Genomic DNA, 17,370 nt, shown 5'->3' with positions numbered 1-17,370 from the left:
TATCTGTGTCTTCTCAGGAGGGCAAGGCGTCACTACTGAGGAATCTGTCAGGGAGGAGTGCATCTACGTGCTCGAGTGGTTTCACTGCCAGGACTACATTTTCACAGCTGCTTGACGCTTGTCATGTTTAACTGCCGCTAAATCTCACGCAGAATAATGATTGTAATCACAGTTGGAGTACACTTCCTTGTAGCTCATGGACCAGTTTTCAAACCGGTCCTCGACCAACTAATCTGAAGAGAAAATGTAACGCACACAGAGGTTAATGTAACCGTGTAGAAAGACATCTGCTGCTAAAATCACCCCCCTCTCTCGCTCCACGTGAGAGACGGGGGAGTGTCGTCTGGTTTCAGTTACAAGGTCTTTCCCTTTAAACACCAGCCCAGCTGTTTCTCGCTCAGCCCACACCGCCTCGTTTCCTGACAGAAAGCTGTAGTTTTGAGATGAAAGCCGTAACAGACGGCTTCACTTTTAAACCAGCCTGGCAGCGGACATTACTTCGCATCAGTGTTTGTGTTTCTGGTGAACTGTATTGCAAATCTCCCAGTTGTGTTGACATTTCTTGTAGATGTCATGTTATAGTTCACACTCTTCCTGCTAATGTGGCTACGATTCACACCTTACAAACAAATGTGCCTGAAGCCAGGTGACTCTCACCTGGAACATGTAAATACTCGTACGGCAGTACAAACTCTGCTGGGCCTGATCAAACCGGTTTTGATGGAAGCCTGTGCTTACCGTGATTAAAACAAAACTAAAAAAAAAAAAAAACTCTGAAAGCTGCTTTTAAGAAAAAAAAAAAGAATAAATAAATAAAAGCACATTACGCATCACTGGAGTACTGATAGATATTTATTAGAAAAAAGGAGCAATGCATTTTTACAAGCCAACACCTGTGCTAAGAGACTGAGCTAGTTGAAAAACGATCAAGTTGTATCCAGCATTAAATAACAAAAGCCACAAATCGGCAAGCAAAGAATAAAACTATATACACAAAAACAAAAAGGAAACGTGTAATCAGTGTAACATTAAGAATTAATGAGGCCCCTTTCTGGACTTGAAGCTGTTAAGAGGAAGATCAAAACGGGGTGACACTGGGTTAGAAAGGAGTGGGTAACAAGGGAGGTGGATTCTCACTTTACTGAGAAGTGGCATTCTTGCAGCTGGGCTCGGGTCTGGCTTTTAACTGATGCTTGGAGTGTGAAGGAATTGCTTGTAAATTGTTTTAAAAGTCTACAACACTACTGGGAACGACCTTGACTCATTTTTTGCATGCCTAGTCTACAAAGACAAATATACACCCCGTCTGCTTAGACAAGTACTGCTAAGTAAGGCAGGGTGTACACGTGGGGATCTAACAGGGGGCTGAGAGACAAGCATGTACAGATGCTTCACCTGACTACCCCCCAGCCCCCTGCTCTAAACTAATAATCTCAACTTCCAGAGGCTCTTCACGCAGACATTCCCTTCACTCTGTTCAGGGGTGAGTTCCATACGTCCACCCTCACATGCCAGTCACCAGCATGTTTAAGTGGAGCAGAAACGACCCCTTCGTTACATTCTGGTGGCTAAACCGCTGAGCTGGTCTTCCCGCGGCGGTGCTTACGAACCTCTTCCATCAGATCCTTGAGATACTGAATCTCGCGGCTGATGGATTCCGCCTTCTCTGTCAACTCGCGGTTCCTCTTCTCGAGCTCTTCGCACTCTGAATTCAGCTGATCCTGCTCAACCCTCTTCTTCTGGCGGTAACGAGTTGCCGCCGTCTTGTTCTGCTCCATCTTCTTCAGTTTCTTCTCCACCACCTTCGGTGCACCAGACACTGATTTGACCTTGGAGACCTTGGCTGCAGGGGAGGAGGCGGTGGTGGGCTCCGGCTTGGAGTAGGGTTTGGTCCTGGAGGAACCAGCTGCAGGTGAAGGGGTGGGAGGAGGAGTAGGGAGACGAGCCGGCGAGCCAGCAACTGACTCGATTCCTGAGTCGTCTTCGCAGTCACTTGATGGAGGCGAGGTTTTGATGGACGGGCTTGGAACAGATACGAGGGGGGGCTCTTCTTCGTTGGTGAAAACCACTACAATATGAGAGGTGGAAATGGAGCCCACGATGGGAGCAGTGGTCTCGATGTTTCCACTGAGATCTGGGATGATAGCGGCAGTGACAGACATGACCATTTTCTCTGCATCCAGCACATCCACCTCACTCCCTAGCTCGAGCGTGTAACTTTGAGGAGAGGCAGGCGAGGGAACTGGAGAGAGAGGCTCAGACTTCATGACAACTTCTTGATGGGGGACCATCTTTGTCTTCTTAACCTCAGCTGCCCCTGCAAGAGGGAGCTGCAGAGGAGGGCAGGTGATGCTGGCTAGCGACAGACCCAGGTCCTCAGTTGGGGATGGGATGGTTGTGTTGAAGGACTCCAGATCCAGCTCCATGTGGGAGTCAAGTGAGGCGATGAGCTCCTCAGGTGAGCTGGGAGAATCATCAGATGAGCAGGAGCCAATGAGGGAATCCCAGTCAAATTCATTCAGGTCGGTTTTCTCTGACATCCATTCCATGCCTGCGAAGGCATCATCTACTGACAAAGAATGTATTCATTAATATCAATAAACAAAACACAAACTAGGATACAAATAGAAAAGACAACTCAGCATTCTGAGGCTATTTCAAATAAATAAAAAAGAAAGTGGGGTGTATTTTTTTAACAATAACCTCACACCATTATGACCTCAAGGACTTTGATCCAAGTTCTACCCTGTAATTATTAGGGTATTAGAAAGGATACACATCATGAGGAAAATATAGGTATGACAAAAAGTCATCCTAATCCAGCTTCAAATATCCATTTAGAGCCACACCTGAGCTAAAGGTACCACACCTACCAATTACAGTGCTGGGTATGTGTACACAAAGCCACCCATATGAAACATTTACAGGCAGCTTGACACCAATTAATATCCAACTACACAAAGGACTAAGAGGAATTTAATTTTTGTAGGAATTTTTTTTTCAGATAAATGTGCTGCTAAACTCGCTCACTCTCAATTTTTGTGACTTATTTTACATTAGAAACTTCCCAATTATTCAAAGTTTTCTTCTTTAAAAAACATACAAGAAATAAACATTTGATGCCACTCACCATTGCCATGATCTGCTCCAACGTGAGTGTCGAACAGATCATTGGCACCTAGCCATGGGAGGGACAGCGAGTCCACTCCAGCCTTGGTTCCCAAGAACAAAGACGAATGGGTGGGAGGAGGAGAGGGAGGTGGGGAGGCAGAGGAGAGAGGGGAAGATGACAAAGTCTGGTAAGGAGACAAGGAGGTTGCATAGGAAGAGAAAGAGAGGGGGGGCGAAGCTGGCGCCTTCCCCTCTAGAGAGGAGGAGGGAGAAAGAGCTTCTTCTTCATCTTGGTCCAGAAGGGGCCCCATCGGGTCAGCCATCAGAAACGAGGGCCCTGTGGAAAGGACTTCCTAAATGAGTAAACTTTCTACATCAGAATCGAACAGAATAAGTAGAAACCTAAATTAGATAATGTCCCTGCTCTGTACGGCAATTTAAAAATATAGCATTTAATACATAGCAATACAACATTGAGGGTTCAATAAAATTTATATGGCGCCAAATCGTAACAAGAGGTGGCTGAACAATTGGAGAAGGTTACAAGAGGAGGACATAACTTCACACTCATGTAATAAATAAATAAGTCAAACTTTACATTGTGGCACCAGCTTCTTGTTTGTTATTATGCTTGGTGTGTATTTCCTGTATGTTTGCAGACATGCTTTGGAAAACACTTGTCATGACAACACCAACCTAAGCACAGGGCCTCCACGTCCTCCAAGGCCAGCTGGGAAAGTGTCATGGCTGCTGCTGGTGGTCAGTGGTAGCCGTGAAAAGGAGATTGAAAACAAAGGCGAGTCCGATGACCTTATCAAGTCGAGGGGTTCGGTACTGCTGTCGACGGCAGCAAAGCTGAGAGTGATTGCCGAGAGAGACCTGCGAGGGGAGGGGACACAGACACCCAAAACAGTGTTAATGGGGAGAACATGTTTGCTGTTTTCTTTCTTTCTTTTTTTTTTTTTTAGTTAATATTGGTGTGCACACTTTAGGAGCGTAAAGCCAGGAAAACACAAACTTTCATTGCCAGCTCAGAACGCTGGGATTAAAAAAAAAAAAAACTAACAAACTGCTAAACTGCTGTGAAAATATTATGACATGTGGCTAACGCAGAGAGTGGGCCAATCAGATCAGTGCGTGAACACAACTACACGTCCACAACAGACACACAATCTCATGTGTACACACACACACACACACACACACAGTGTGTACATGCGCAGTGGAGTCAGATAAAGGTGGGGGAGGGGAGGCTAATTTTGGCTAATCCTTCCAGCGGAGGTGTCACTGCGCTATTGATGGCTAAGTCCCGCCCTCCACCGGGGGAAAACATTTCCTAATTTGGTCATGCTCTGCTCGGTGACCCCGCCCACCGCCGGGGAGGGGCGGCCGCCATTTTCACAACAGAGCCATCTGTTCCCGGGGCGAGGAGGAGGAGGAGGAGGAGAGGGGGGGGCAGGACGCTGCGCGCCATTTTGGACACGCCACGTTGTCAGCGTTTGACATACACAAACACAGCCTATATTTAAATATACAAATACACACACAAAAAAAAGAAAATAAATTAATAAAGCCACACACGAGCTGTGAATGTCTTCATGAAGGCGGGAACGGCTAATCCACCCCAACAGCTACCAACACGGGCCGGCTGGGACTCCCTCATCTCAGCTGACCATATGTACACCGACACCGCTTTCAACTTTCTTCCATATTTATTTTTTGTGGTTGGCAAACCCATTAATAACAATAATAATAATAATAATAACAATAAAACATTTCTCATCCGTTACTCAACAGGTCTGGTCTGGTGATAACTTCACCATCCGTCCGTTAGAGTTACCGGAATCAGCCGTGCCCGAAAACGTGAATAAAAACAAAATAACACAATGGAAATACTTACGCCATTTTGCCAGAAATAGCCAGTGCAGGTAGCCGTTGCACTGCCGGGTTGTTGCCGCTGCAGGGATCGCCGCCGCTCGCCTTCAGACTGCCATGATAGCGGGAGAGCTTCGACTTCTGAGGACTTCCGTGCTCCGCGAGACTAAGACAGAGCGGAGGGAGAAGTTCCGCTTTTATTTATACAGCCGAAGCACCACCGAACGGTGTTCCTCCGCTCCGCCCCCCCATGTTGTAAAACTACTGTGCGTGTGAAAGACGGAAATATAAATATTGACAAAACACGCCTGCTGTTCCAAATGAGTAGATCTGTTCAGTGTGCCCCTTCCAGCGCGTCACTCCGCCTCACCGCCTGCTTGAACTGCCAGGTGCATTATGTCTCCGACGGAGAAAATAGATCCATATTGTGGCGCTATAGGCGCGACTTCCTGCTGACGTCAAATATAGGTCAAATACAAAATGTAAACATTGAGGAGGGAGACGGATTATTTTGGGTGGTGGGGAGGTGGTTAAAGCTGATACCAACAGCAAACGTGTGTTACATAATATAAATGCAATTACTGTCCGAGAGGAGAGTTTTATTTTAATGGTAAATTTGGTTGAAGATTCAGAGCTCACATTTTTTGGCATGAATTATTGTTATTTTATTCCTAAAAACACAATCACAGATCACTCCTTTGTTCATGCACCGTTTATTGTAGGCAGTGATTTGTCCATGTGATTCTAAATAAGCAACATTACGATTTTTTTGATAGAAGTTGTGGGATAAACTTAATGAACCCAACTGTGTCTGGCAGAACAAGGAGCCAGACTGTCCCCTGGTGGTTAAAATCAGCTATTAAAAGAATTTTATTTCATTGCATTCACGAGTCAACTAGGAATATAATATTGAGGCTAATGTGTGGATATATATGACGGTTTTCAATCTAAGAAAATATTTAGAGCATCATACAAAGAAACAAAGAGTATGAAACACTTAAAGGTGATTTTACGCACAATTTAACTTTGGTTATATCTGTCAAAGTAACAGTCTGATGTTGTCAGCTGCAAAACCACCCTAACCCTTTTTTCACTGTCCAAGCCTAACATTAAAGCAGGCGGAGGAAGGGTGTGGTCTTTGTTAAAGACCATTTACACCACTTTACAATATTTCATGAACAAGGTCTTGATTTGTCTGAGCTCTTCCAATCCCTTGTCAAGATCCTCTGACAGTTTGCGGATTTTCTGTGCAAGCTTTGACTCCAGGCCCTTCTTTAACTTCAGCCCATCTTTTTCCTGGGAGTAGAAGAAATCCATTGCAAGGGCAAAGCCTTCAATCTGCCCAAATGCCTTAGTGTTAGACTCTAAGGTGTTGGCACTCGCCCCTCCAGTGGTTGCCAGATCTATCATTCTGGATATCTTCTCTGAAATCTTCCTGGCTTCACACAGAACGGCCAGATCATGCAGCTTTAGCTTCTCCATACACTCACAGACAACCTTCAGGCGCTCTGTGATTTCTTTCATGAGGTCCTTGTACTCCTGGAGGAGCTTGTCGATTTTTTTCTTGTCACCAGATGTGCTCACCTGCAGAGACACAATTAATGATCGATCTCACGACATGTGCATTGGAAGAAGTTAAAGCAAACCAAAGCATCATCAAATTAATGAAAAGTGGAAAACGTTCTCTCCCCTTTTACTCTTTTTAACTGAGTTTTCTCTGTACACTGTATATATTGTAGATATGCTCTACATTTCAAATATCCTACATTCAGGTATTTTTCTAGTTTTGTTTCATTTATTTATTTATTTTATTTTATAATCTTCTTTGCATTGATTGTGGTGGCCCCAATCTCGTTGTATTATGTATAATGACAATAAAGGCGATTGATTGATTTATTTTGATTTATTTAAGGTTGTATTTAATGCTACCATTAGGGGGCATCAAAAAGGAGAATGTTCTAAACTTCGTGCTGAATACCTCCCTTATCTGAAGCCACCAAGATGATTTTGTGTTGAACCCCTGACAATAGGTCTTTGTGTGTAGTTTGTTCATGCCTCCTCTCATCTTAAAACATCCATTTTAGGTTACTCTGTGGCTGTAAAACTGCCCGTTGAACCGTTGTTTGTGTCTGTATCAGGCCTGTCCTCTGTCCTCTGGGGTTGGCTCTTTCTGTGTTTTTATTGTACATAAAGATATTATAGTCTCTTCCCACACGGTTCTGACCCAAAGGAAGGTTGCACAATAAAGTAAAAACACAAAAAGGAAGTGCAACTTAAAAAGGCAAAAACATAAATGCATTCTCACATACATAAAGACAGAGTGTAAATCAGTTAAGTTTCATCACCCCGTGAGCGATGGCGGCTGATGCCCCGGTGACACCGCCCGCTGCAGCCACACCCACGCCGACTGCAGTGAGGGCCAGAGAGGCTCCTGCTGTAACTGGGGATAAAATCACTCCAGCAGCTGCTGCCACACCTCCCGCTGCAGTCGTAGCTCCACCAGTAATTCCAGCTATCTTTGTCCGCTTGGAAACCTTCAATGTAAAGGGAACTCATTTGATATTTACACTCAATAATCAATGAATCACATTTCAATTTAAATGGCCCAATAGTTTATGTGAGGTTTTATATTACTTTTTTATTTGAGCTTTTGTTATGGCATTAAGTCTTGTTACCTTGTCCAAATTGTCAGCAATGCTGCGCAGCGTCCCTATTTTTTCCTTCAGCATGCTATGTTGTTCATGAAACAGGAAGATGTAAGACTTGATAGCTTTACAAAGAGCCTTAGCTTCAGCCGTGATGACCCTGGAATGTGTTGATAAGACCATTGTTATCATTAAAAGAGAAGCAGCGACACAGCTGATAAACCAATTAACATTTTGGTGTTTTGGTTATTCAATCAGAAAAGCTCTTACTAATAACCTGGTCCAACACTTTACTCAACACACTGAATGAGACTATTGGATCAATTACAAAGAATTTGGTGAAAATTGACTCAGAGAATGAATTCTGTCAACATTAGGAGTTTCTTGATTTTCCCATGAAGTTGGCACAACAATTAATTTGTTTTTACTTTGTGCAGTGCTGTGAAACTCCAGGTTTCTCCAAACTGAATACACTTAGGTTCCCTCTCGGGATAAATTGTTCATAGTCTTCAGGTTAATGATTAAAAATACTTGCAAAACTAATCCACACTGATTCCCATCAACCCCACCTACACATTCCATTTAGTGTTAACTGGAATGGTAAACAAATGGTCAACATAATTTATTCTCTGAATCAGCATGCAAGATTTGTCACAATGAGCATGTTGTCTTTTCCCCTCAGCCCTCTGTTTCCACTACAGAGTGTTGATTTGAAATGATTTAAAAAGGTGTAGCTACTCACTCCCCGGGGTCTCCAACCTTTTCAAAGGCTGCAACTCAATAAAACTGCAGTTTAGTAACAAGACGGCACACCCATTAATTAGGAACATGGATACTTTCACAGTGTTTTACTTACAGGTGTTTCCATTCCAGTTAGCAACCTGTTGAGAAGATGAGCGGTGGTGTTTAAATTATGTATATAAAAATTACAGTTTTAATGAAATATCTGTAAGAAAATTAAAGTTTTTTCTTACATCAGGTGCTCTGTTTGGAGTTTCATTCTTTGCAGAAGGTGACAGTTCAGCCATCACATGAGAATAACGCTTTAGAGAGAAGGGACATGTTAATGGGTGTGGATTTCAAGTTTTTTTCTCATATCATTTCATCAGTCTGATGGACTATTTTCATTCTTTTGCTGTACGTGACCTTTCAGCTTCACCCCAAAACAGGAAATTTTTTAACTTCAGCCTTTAGATTGTACAGATTTCTATTATCACAAATCTACAGGTCTGTTGAAACACGTCTGCCTGGATACATAATTTTGCATTTTGCAAGTTTGGTTTCCTTCTATACATCAACATATACATTTTTTGTTTTGTATATCATACTGGGTAGATTTAAGTATGTTTCATGACATTGGTTGCATTTATTTTTAATACACACACAAATAACATCACAACAATTTTTTTTTTTTTTTTTTTCAGCTTTCCTCACGCAGCAATGGAGAAAATTGAGGGTTTACTTTCTACAGGCTTCTGCCTGGTTGAGGAAAATTTAACAGTTAAACTCTACTTTTATTTTGGCTCTGCAGGTCCCCAAAATGAGATGAGAAGATTTTTCATTTACTTATACTTTATGAGTAGATTAAGATAAATAAAGAGACCATACCTCTATTACGTCAGAGTTGTCCTTTCCAGTTTCACTTGATATAGTTCTCATAATGGTCCATTTCTTAGGCAGCACTGGTGGAGGAGCTCTCTGAGTTTAAAATTATTTGATATTTATGGCAGCATATGGATTTTTAAATAAGACACTATGAATAAAGGATAAAAATTAATGCCAGGACAGGAGAAAATGTGTCAACAGTTCAAATCAAAATCATGTCATCAGCTAATTCTAGAACTAAAGTTTCATAAAGATATCAGAATGCAGCTAATTCTTTATTCCACCATAGATAAGAAAAACACATTAGAGCACATTTGTGTTTGAATTCATTGTAGAATAGATTAATGAGCCGACCTTTGTGGGAGACTGAGGAGTGGATGGCTGTCCCCTCTGCATTGGACCTGGACGCCCTGAATTCTGGAAAAGAGGAGGTATAATTCATCACACACAGCGGAGCTGCATGGAGGATTTTCTGCATATATTTCTGCTTTTTTACACAAATTCTGATTGTAAAACTGCATTTACAAAGACAGCGCAAACATTTGCAAAACAGTCCTGTCTAGAGCACATTTCCCAGACAAACCTAAAAAAAAGTAATTCCCATGATTTAATCTGGGTTATAATCTACAGAATAATATGACAAGAAAAATACTGTTGTGTTCCCAGGAACAACAGGAGCAAGGCATCATTAATACTGAGTCCAAGTCTGCGCATATATGGCATTATCTGCCACATTGAAGAATGAATGCTGATCAGCTTGATTTGCTGGTATTTTTGATGTTGATGCATTCACTTTAATTTCACTTTCACTTTGCACAAAAACCTTTGTTATTTTAACCTTTTGATTACTGCATTCTGTAGAGCGTAAACAACACTTTATGACAGAAACAATTTAATCGATTTGTCCAAGATCTAAAATGTAATTTTTTCAATTAAGAAAGTGAATGTAATATATACAACTATTATATTATGTTTGCTTTAATTTAGATGAGTATGAAAATGACAAAACCAGTAACTCAAAATATTACAATACTTACTACTAAGATTGATAAAAAAACAGAAAGTTACAGAAAGTTCTGAAATGTTTGTTAATTGATGCAATACTTTGTTGGGAATTCTTTTGCCGAATCGTTGCTTCACTGCAGGGTGGATACAGTAAAGCTGTGGCTTTACTGGGAACTTTTTGAAGCCCAGGTTGCTTTTAGTTTTCAGCTGTTACTCATCTTCCTTTTGCTCCAGTCCTCTACGGATCAGACCAGCAGGCTGGTCAGTAAAACACAATAACTTCACAGTCAGCAAACATTTTTTCGTGCCAGCTAATTTTCCATGAATATGATTCTGTACAGCACTCTGCCCCTGCTGTTGACTTGACTACAAAATAATGTTTCACTTTTGAAAACGTTTGACGGATTATTTCAATTCCCCATCACAAAGATCTGAGGTCCTCAGAACAAACCAGAACAGGACGAAAGAGATAAAGTTACAAACAGATTTCACTGCTGTCACTGATTACACTTTAAAAGATAACCTCAAACAGCCAAAGGGAATCTGCGATCAGAAAATTTTTTTAATATCATCATTTCATCATCTCTGAATAATTGAAATGTATGAAATTGTCAGATTTCTTACCTGAGACATTGTTCAGCTTCTGTGTTGCAGCTGCTCTCACACCTATTAATGGATGATTCGAAATCACAGCTCTTTAAAAGCTCAACCTGTCAAAGATGAAAGCAACTGACATCATTCCATCACTGATTCAGTGCCACCCAAGTATTTTTTTTTTTTTTTAACTATCTCACTTTACAGGTTCTTCAAGTTTTGGAATGATGATTTGGCAAATATTAAAGATGATGGACAAACAACATGAATATATCATGTGATCACTTCTTGGAAATTGGGATTTCAGGAGGATTATTTACTGCTTTCTGCTGCATCACACAGAGAGCTAGTGGGGGCAAAACCTTTTTAACATCAACCTCTAAAACAGTCCTCCCGAACTGAGCATTCATGCAAATTCATTTCATTCTTAAAAATATAAAACAAGGTCATGAACTAACGCAATTCCATCCATTTTCAAAACCTTTTGGCATGTTGATTTATTGCTATTACAACCAGAATAAAAGTGAGACAACTGAGAAAATATGAAGAGTAATGTTTCATATTGAAAACCTACAAAAACCTTCTTAAAAAAAGGAAAACTATTTGATTCTGGCACAAAATGGAATATAATGATTGGAATAATGAAATAAAGCAGTAAAAACTACATCTGTCTTTATTACAACCATTTAATGAACTTTGCACGTGTTGCATCTTTTCTAATGAAATCTCATAAAGTGATGAATAACAGCATCTTATAACCCCGACAGGCAAATCAGGTTCTTCCTGTCTGCGTTTAAAGTCCAAACAGCAGCAGAGATCCCACATTTCTCATCGAGGAATCTTGTTCCATTTGTGAGCGGTGAAGTGGAACTAAATAGAGAGAACTTGGTCCAGAAAAACAATGCAGCTGTCGTTCCCTCTCATGCTGCAGTTTGTCCTTATTGTCTTTATTTCTTCTCTTCGACAGTCCTGCCAAAGTATTCCTTCTGGAACTGCTGGAACTCCTCCTCTGTGAACAGCGACTGGGGCTCCTTGGCCTTCTTGGCGGGTCGTTCTGGGCGCTCCCTGGACTGTCTGCCTGTATTGTGATGCTGGATCTAAGTGGAAGAGAAGGAGCGAGACGACAAATGAGATAAAACGCACTGAAAATAAAGAGACGCATCCCACTTTTTGCGTTTTGATGAACAATACCTGGGATAAAAAACAAACAACACTATTTCGAACATAAAGCAGAGAAAAGCAGCTCAGCAGCATGACCGCTGCCTTTCTTACCTTCAAAGTGACTGAATCGTTTGTTTTGTGGCTGGTATTCATGAAGTATTTGAGGTTTTTACTCATCAGGCTCTTCCCCTTCTTCTTCCTCCTGAACTCCTCTGTAATAAACACCAGAGGAGATGAGACGGTTTAGAGCAACAGATGCACAACATCACTCCATTTCCCTCTGAGCCCCGATGCAGACTGACCCACTGCGGACTTGATCCTCTTGTCTTTGACCGTGGTTTTGCTCTTGCCGGGGCCCAGGCGGCCCTGCAGCCGTTTGACCTGCCTGGTGACTCCGTGCCGCCTGGTGCTCACCAGCTCCATGACAGTGGCTGAGCTGGGGGTCGTCTGCTGCTGCTTCTTCTTCTTCTTCTTCACGTTGTTCACATCTGGCACAGGACACGGAGAAAGACAGAAAACCACATTTCAACCAGAGCACTTGGCAGCCGGCGTACTGAAGCTGGGGCTTCATCGGTGCATCCAAATATTAATACAAGTCCCAATTCAGAAAATCCTTAAATCGATTATTTCCGTTGAAAGGACAACACACAAACCAAAAATGGAGACACAAACAGGTATTAGTGGCACAAGTGTATTAAAGTCATTCAGTTGTAGTGGAACAGAGGAAGCTGACAGAAGTGTGTGAGCTTTGTGACTCAGTATTAAGTTGCTACAACACAACAACAATTTGAGAAGACACTGTACAAAGTTTTGCACCTTCTGGCTGACAGATGCATTCAGACTTCAGAAGTCTTGACTCTGCTGTTAATGTTTTATTCTTTCCTCGTTAAACAATAAGAAGATGGCAAAAAAAAAAAAGCCATTTTGTTTTTGGTCTTTTTTATTTTTTTTTTAACCAAACATTATGTAGTATTTTCGACATGTTGGCTAAAAAAAATGCAGGCCAATTAAACTAATTTAACTAAAACTGTTTAAATGAAACTCGTAAAACCAAAATGAGCACCAGTTTCCCATCATGTTATCCATCGTTGTTGTTATTAAAACAGTCACCTCGGATATCGTCGAGGAGCTCCAGTCCTCTGCGGACCAACGACGCCGACATCCCGGTTCAGAAAACTGGAGCTTCTTTCTAATTAAAGTCGAGCTGCACGGAGAAGGAGCCGGACGGCGACATGTGGGTCCGTCAACATCCGGGGACTTCCGCTGTGTGCACCAACTAAAAGGAGGCGGCTGGAAAAAAAGAAGTCGAAGGAAAGTTCCTACCTGCCAATAACAGCTGCACGGCCGGCTGTTTTTATTGCTATTATTATTATTATTATAATTATTTATTAAAAACAATTAAATTGATTTAACTTGCATAGAAGAGGGGCAAAAAAGCAGTTCAATCTCATTAAAAACTTTTATTTTAGGATCAGGAATGCAAAAATATCTAACTTAAAAATATATAATTATAAGGTCATAATGGGATATCTCCGAAATTATATTTCCATCCTGATTTTAATGTTGCACATGTCGACATCCCCCTGGTCTGGAGCAGCAACAACAACAGAAGCATGGTTTCAAAGTGCAGTGCAAAGAACAAGTGTGAGACAATTTAATGAGTGCAGGGAGAAGACTGTTATTTATCTGTTTGATATTGGCCAAAATTTGGTTGGGAATTCAGATTTGCGGGTTGACCTGTAGCTGTTTTTTTTTTTTTTTCTGAATCAAACTTCATCTCTGCAGAAAAGATCCCATGAGGAGACTCCGACCTTCAGCTCCAGCTGCTGCAGCAGACACAAACTGACGTGTTTTTATCTCAGGCCTTCTCTCTCCCTCCCTCTCCACCATTCACTTGCTCTCTCTGCCGCTCTCAACCTCTGGCACAGGATTTGCCTCTCTCCTGTAAAACTCCAGCTCCTTGAACTTCTTCTTTTTTAAAATATATATATTTATTTTATTTCGGGCCTGTGTACCTCTTCAGAAGTCACCATGGCGCTCCAGGCCGGAGCTCTGGTCGCCTCCAAATGGCTCACAGAGGCCGCGAAGGCGCAGCGCAAAGTGCGCGTTTTGGACACTTCTTGGTATTTGCCCAAACTGCGGCGCAACGCCAAGAGCGAGTTTAAGAAAAGACACATACCGGGGGCGGCCTTCTTCGACATAGACCAGTGCTGTGATAAAACCTCTCCTCTGGACCACATGCTGCCTTCCGAGAGGGCTTTTGCAGACTACGTTGGGAGTCTGGGAATCGGGAGCGACACGCACGTCTTGGTCTACGACGCCAGCGAGTTCGGCGCGTTCTCGGCGCCCAGAGTCTGGTGGATGTTCCGGGTCTTCGGGCACAGCGAGGTCTCGCTGCTCAACGGGGGGCTGCGGAACTGGGAGCTGGAGGGTCGACCGGTCAGCGACAGCTACGTCCCACCGGCACCCAGCGAGTTCAGGGCCTCCCTGAACCGGTCATGGATCAAGAGCTACGAGGACGTCCTGGACAACCTGGACACCAAGAAGTTCCAGGTGGTGGACGCGAGGCCGGCGGGCAGGTTCAGAGGCCTGGACCCTGAACCCAGAGACAGTAAGTGGGCCACCAAAACAGCCTGGGTCAGACTGACAGTTAAAATTATAGAGTAATAAAACATGATGGGCTCATTATACCAAAAACAGCTCCCAGTCTCAGGTCCACTCCAGCTACACCGAGCAGCACCCGAAAACAAGAAAACAGGAATGGAAAACATACAGTTGTTATCTCTAAACATCACATGTTGTCCTTTCAGCACGTTAACACAGAGCATGATGCTGATGATGGATATGTCACCCAATAATAATGATTACTGACAGTGTTGGGGAAGTGAACATCACGCTGCATGCTGTCATAGTTTAAAGTCTGACTCATACAGCTGGTGTACTTTCTGCACACACTTCCAATTTAGTCAACTACAAGAACTCATCTTCTAACCCTAAGCCGCTTATGAATGTTTCTCTGAATACATGTAATTTATTGGACGCTCTAATTACAGTAAATCCAGCCTTCCTGATTCCATTTATCAAATTACTCGAGCTTCCTGATCAGATCCTGTTCATCCATTGATCAGAAGAAGATTGATTAGGAGAAGAGCAGAGAAACAGAGAAGCTGCTTGTCAACATGGAAAATGTTTGAAATTAATATCATTAGTCACTTTTTTAAAAATAAAACTGCCTAAACATTATCCTCATCAAATAGCAAATTTTGTGCGACATTGCACTTGACTATATCAGTGATACTTAATTTCAATAGAAAAGCAAATTGTGATTGCAAATAATGAAATACTGGCCTATTAATTTTATGTATAGTACTTATTTCTAAATCAAACTGTATCTCATATCGTAAAATGACAAATGTCTGAAATCACATTTCATCAAACAAGACTTTGAAAAATAGGAGACATGTTTTTTTCATATAATCGTAGCTTTCTAAATATGAGGCCCCCCATTGAGTGTTATTCTGAAAACATAAAGGCCAATTTTGATCTTATGCTACAACTTTTTCACAAACAAATGAGGAGGAAATGCAGCCACATAAGCATGACAACATCACAACAGAAAGATGGCCGTTCTCGGACTCAGCATGGGACGGGCGTGAAATGGAAAAACCTTAATGGGCCACTGAGAACCCGACTTCCTTGTGTGTGTCCTTTTTGAAGACAGAATGCGCTCGCATGAACTGCATTTTGTCCGCAGTCACTGAGAGCAGCAGGGAGAATTTAGAGCCTGAGAACACGTGCTTTATCTTCATCGTTGATAGACTCGGGTTAGGGTTCGGGTTAGACTCAATAATTGACAGGGTGAAACTCCACTTGTGAACTCGGTGCCAGCAGTGAACTTTGACCTCAGCCTGCAGACTGACCGCTTTGAGTAGCTTCTGATCTCTTAGTTTCTCTGATGCACGCAGAGCTCGCGTTGCGTTGTGCTGTTTCGTGTGCTCAAAAAAAAAAAAAAAAAAGGACGAAAGGTTCATAGGAAGATCAGCCTGTTCGATTGTCTCACACATTTACAAAACCCTCGGATTTCCTATGACCCAACTGCTATGACTCACCGCAATCCTATTTCTAGACTTTATGTAATTTCTTTTCTATCTTTTCCAACAGAACGTTATTTCAGGTCAAAAATTTCATTTGTCCTGAATTTTAATTTAACGCCCTCAGTGTCAGAGTGTTGTTTAGTTTTTTTAAATCAATATTTGATCGGGGCAGACGGCTAAAACTGAATTAAAACTGAACCAAAAGTGAAATTCTCTCTGGCCTGCTTGATCCGAATTATAAACTGTACTTTGTTAACACAAACACAAACAGTTCATAAAAACACTGACTGTTTGGTCTTTCTCCCGTTGGCAGACACAGAGCCCGGACACATCCCCGGCTCCATCAGCATGCCCTTCCACTCCTTCCTGTCCCCGTCGGGTCACTTCCTTCCGAAGGAGCAGCTCCGGGCTCTGTTCGCCCGGGCGGGTGTGGACCTCAGTCGCCCTCTTTGTGTGTCATGTGGCTCAGCCGTGACGGCGTGCCACGTGGCGCTGGCGGCCCACGAGTGCGGGCACCCGGGGGTGTCGGTGTACGACGGCGGGTGGTCAGAGTGGTACACCCGCGCTGTGCCCGAGCACGTGATATCTGAAGGACGAGGGAAACATTTGTGATTGGCCGACAAGTACAGGAGGTGTGTTTGATGGTTGGACAGCAGGTCAGTGAAGGAAGAAAGAAAAGGAACAGTTAGAAAATTCTGGAAAAGTTTCATTCCACTGTCATGGCGGCACTCTAAATATCGAGCTACGGCTAGCAGCTGTTAGCTTAGCCTAACACAAATCAACATCTTGTGTGTTTCACACAACAATGTGTCAAAAGTTTTTTTAATTGGAACTTGCTCTTGCTGGATGTTTGGCGATGTTTGGTTACTTTCAAAGCTCTGTTCATAAATCAACATATTTCTTTGACATAAAAAAAGGAACGCAGTCATACAGACTTATAGCAGAGTTGGCTGAAGAGTCGAGGACATTTGAGCACTAAACCTGACTTTTCACTCAGTTCTGAAACTGGAAACGTTTGCTTATGGATGCAGTAAAACACAGAAGCACTTTCAGTCACCGTGACTTGAGAGTTTCTGAAATAAATCTCACACACACACGTAATCTTTAAATATTTTTCTGAGTATATTTGCTGAAGCTGACAGGACACAAAACAGACCTGAGGAGGAAAATGCACTTTGAGGTTGACCGTTAAGTCTTTGGACCTTTGACCCAAATAGTCACACTGCTGACACACACACTTGTGTCCAATACCATAGAGGACTTTACACTGGCTTGCATTA

At 42.4% G+C, this 17,370-nt stretch overlaps 4 protein-coding genes across 7 annotated transcripts; 1 reads left to right on the top strand and 3 right to left on the bottom strand.

Annotated features, from left to right (window-relative positions):
- Positions 1-834: 834 nt before the first annotated feature.
- Positions 835-5,168, bottom strand: atf4a (activating transcription factor 4a). Of its 2 annotated transcripts, none has more exons than XM_029502304.1 (4): positions 5,012-5,168; positions 3,808-3,990; positions 3,131-3,448; positions 835-2,569 (listed from the first exon to the last, which is right to left on the bottom strand). In XM_029502304.1, the coding sequence occupies exons 2-4, from the start codon at positions 3,854-3,856 to the stop codon at positions 1,569-1,571; spliced, it is 1,368 nt and encodes a 455-aa protein (XP_029358164.1). In that variant the 5' UTR covers positions 3,857-3,990; positions 5,012-5,168; the 3' UTR covers positions 835-1,568. The 2 variants fall into 2 exon arrangements, with proteins under 2 accessions (XP_029358164.1, XP_029358173.1); XM_029502313.1 differs by having other exon boundaries at positions 835-2,566.
- Positions 5,169-5,611: 443 nt separating this feature from the next.
- On the bottom strand, positions 5,612-11,171 carry LOC115048574 (apolipoprotein L3). Of its 3 annotated transcripts, XM_029510149.1 has the most exons (9): positions 10,866-11,171; positions 9,591-9,653; positions 9,240-9,329; positions 8,606-8,674; positions 8,488-8,512; positions 8,374-8,401; positions 7,662-7,791; positions 7,332-7,520; positions 5,612-6,570 (listed from the first exon to the last, which is right to left on the bottom strand). In XM_029510149.1, the coding sequence occupies exons 1-9, from the start codon at positions 10,872-10,874 to the stop codon at positions 6,139-6,141; spliced, it is 1,035 nt and encodes a 344-aa protein (XP_029366009.1). In that variant the 5' UTR covers positions 10,875-11,171; the 3' UTR covers positions 5,612-6,138. The 3 variants fall into 3 exon arrangements, with proteins under 3 accessions (XP_029366009.1, XP_029366018.1, XP_029366027.1); XM_029510158.1 differs by lacking the exon at positions 10,866-11,171 and having other exon boundaries at positions 5,613-6,570; positions 9,240-9,384; XM_029510167.1 differs by lacking the exon at positions 10,866-11,171 and having other exon boundaries at positions 5,613-6,570; positions 9,240-9,358; positions 9,591-9,627.
- Positions 11,172-11,302: 131 nt separating this feature from the next.
- rps19bp1 (ribosomal protein S19 binding protein 1) lies at positions 11,303-15,337 on the bottom strand. Its single transcript, XM_029510194.1, has 4 exons — positions 13,107-15,337; positions 12,299-12,484; positions 12,108-12,208; positions 11,303-11,932 (listed from the first exon to the last, which is right to left on the bottom strand). The coding sequence occupies exons 1-4, from the start codon at positions 13,156-13,158 to the stop codon at positions 11,783-11,785; spliced, it is 489 nt and encodes a 162-aa protein (XP_029366054.1). The 5' UTR covers positions 13,159-15,337; the 3' UTR covers positions 11,303-11,782.
- LOC115048588 (3-mercaptopyruvate sulfurtransferase-like) lies at positions 14,021-16,867 on the top strand. Its single transcript, XM_029510180.1, has 2 exons — positions 14,021-14,607; positions 16,404-16,867. Exons 1-2 carry the CDS (start codon positions 14,028-14,030, stop codon positions 16,700-16,702), a joined length of 879 nt encoding a protein of 292 aa, XP_029366040.1. The 5' UTR covers positions 14,021-14,027; the 3' UTR covers positions 16,703-16,867.
- Positions 16,868-17,370: the final 503 nt, after the last annotated feature.

This window comes from Echeneis naucrates, chromosome 1 (assembly GCF_900963305.1).
Source record: "Echeneis naucrates chromosome 1, fEcheNa1.1, whole genome shotgun sequence".
Classification (NCBI taxonomy): Eukaryota; Metazoa; Chordata; class Actinopteri; order Carangiformes; family Echeneidae; genus Echeneis; species Echeneis naucrates.
This window is presented reverse-complemented; position numbering and strand designations above follow the sequence as displayed.

Bases quoted from the DNA above. Each gene is read 5' to 3' on its own strand.
- atf4a (XM_029502304.1), bottom strand. From the start codon at position 3,856: ATGACACTTTCCCAGCTGGCCTTGGAGGACGTGGAGGCCCTGTGCTTA. The intron at 3,449-3,807 runs GTTGGTGTTGTC...TCCTTTCCACAG, and splicing joins CGTGGAGGCCCTGTGCTTAG to GGCCCTCGTTTCTGATGGCT. The intron at 2,570-3,130 runs GTGAGTGGCATC...ATTCTTTGTCAG, and splicing joins TGGAGCAGATCATGGCAATG to TAGATGATGCCTTCGCAGGC.
- rps19bp1 (XM_029510194.1), bottom strand. From the start codon at position 13,158: ATGTCGGCGTCGTTGGTCCGCAGAGGACTGGAGCTCCTCGACGATATC. The intron at 12,485-13,106 runs GTGACTGTTTTA...GTCCTGTGCCAG, and splicing joins GCTCCTCGACGATATCCGAG to ATGTGAACAACGTGAAGAAG. The intron at 12,209-12,298 runs GTCAGTCTGCAT...TGTTTATTACAG, and splicing joins GAGGATCAAGTCCGCAGTGG to AGGAGTTCAGGAGGAAGAAG.
- LOC115048574 (XM_029510149.1), bottom strand. The intron at 7,792-8,373 runs GTGAGTAGCTAC...AACACATTCCAG, and splicing joins AAGGTTGGAGACCCCGGGGA to GGTCATCACGGCTGAAGCTA. The intron at 7,521-7,661 runs GTAACAAGACTT...TTTACATTGAAG, and splicing joins TTGCTGACAATTTGGACAAG to GTTTCCAAGCGGACAAAGAT.
- LOC115048588 (XM_029510180.1), top strand. From the start codon at position 14,028: ATGGCGCTCCAGGCCGGAGCTCTGGTCGCCTCCAAATGGCTCACAGAG. The intron at 14,608-16,403 runs GTAAGTGGGCCA...TCCCGTTGGCAG, and splicing joins GGACCCTGAACCCAGAGACA to ACACAGAGCCCGGACACATC.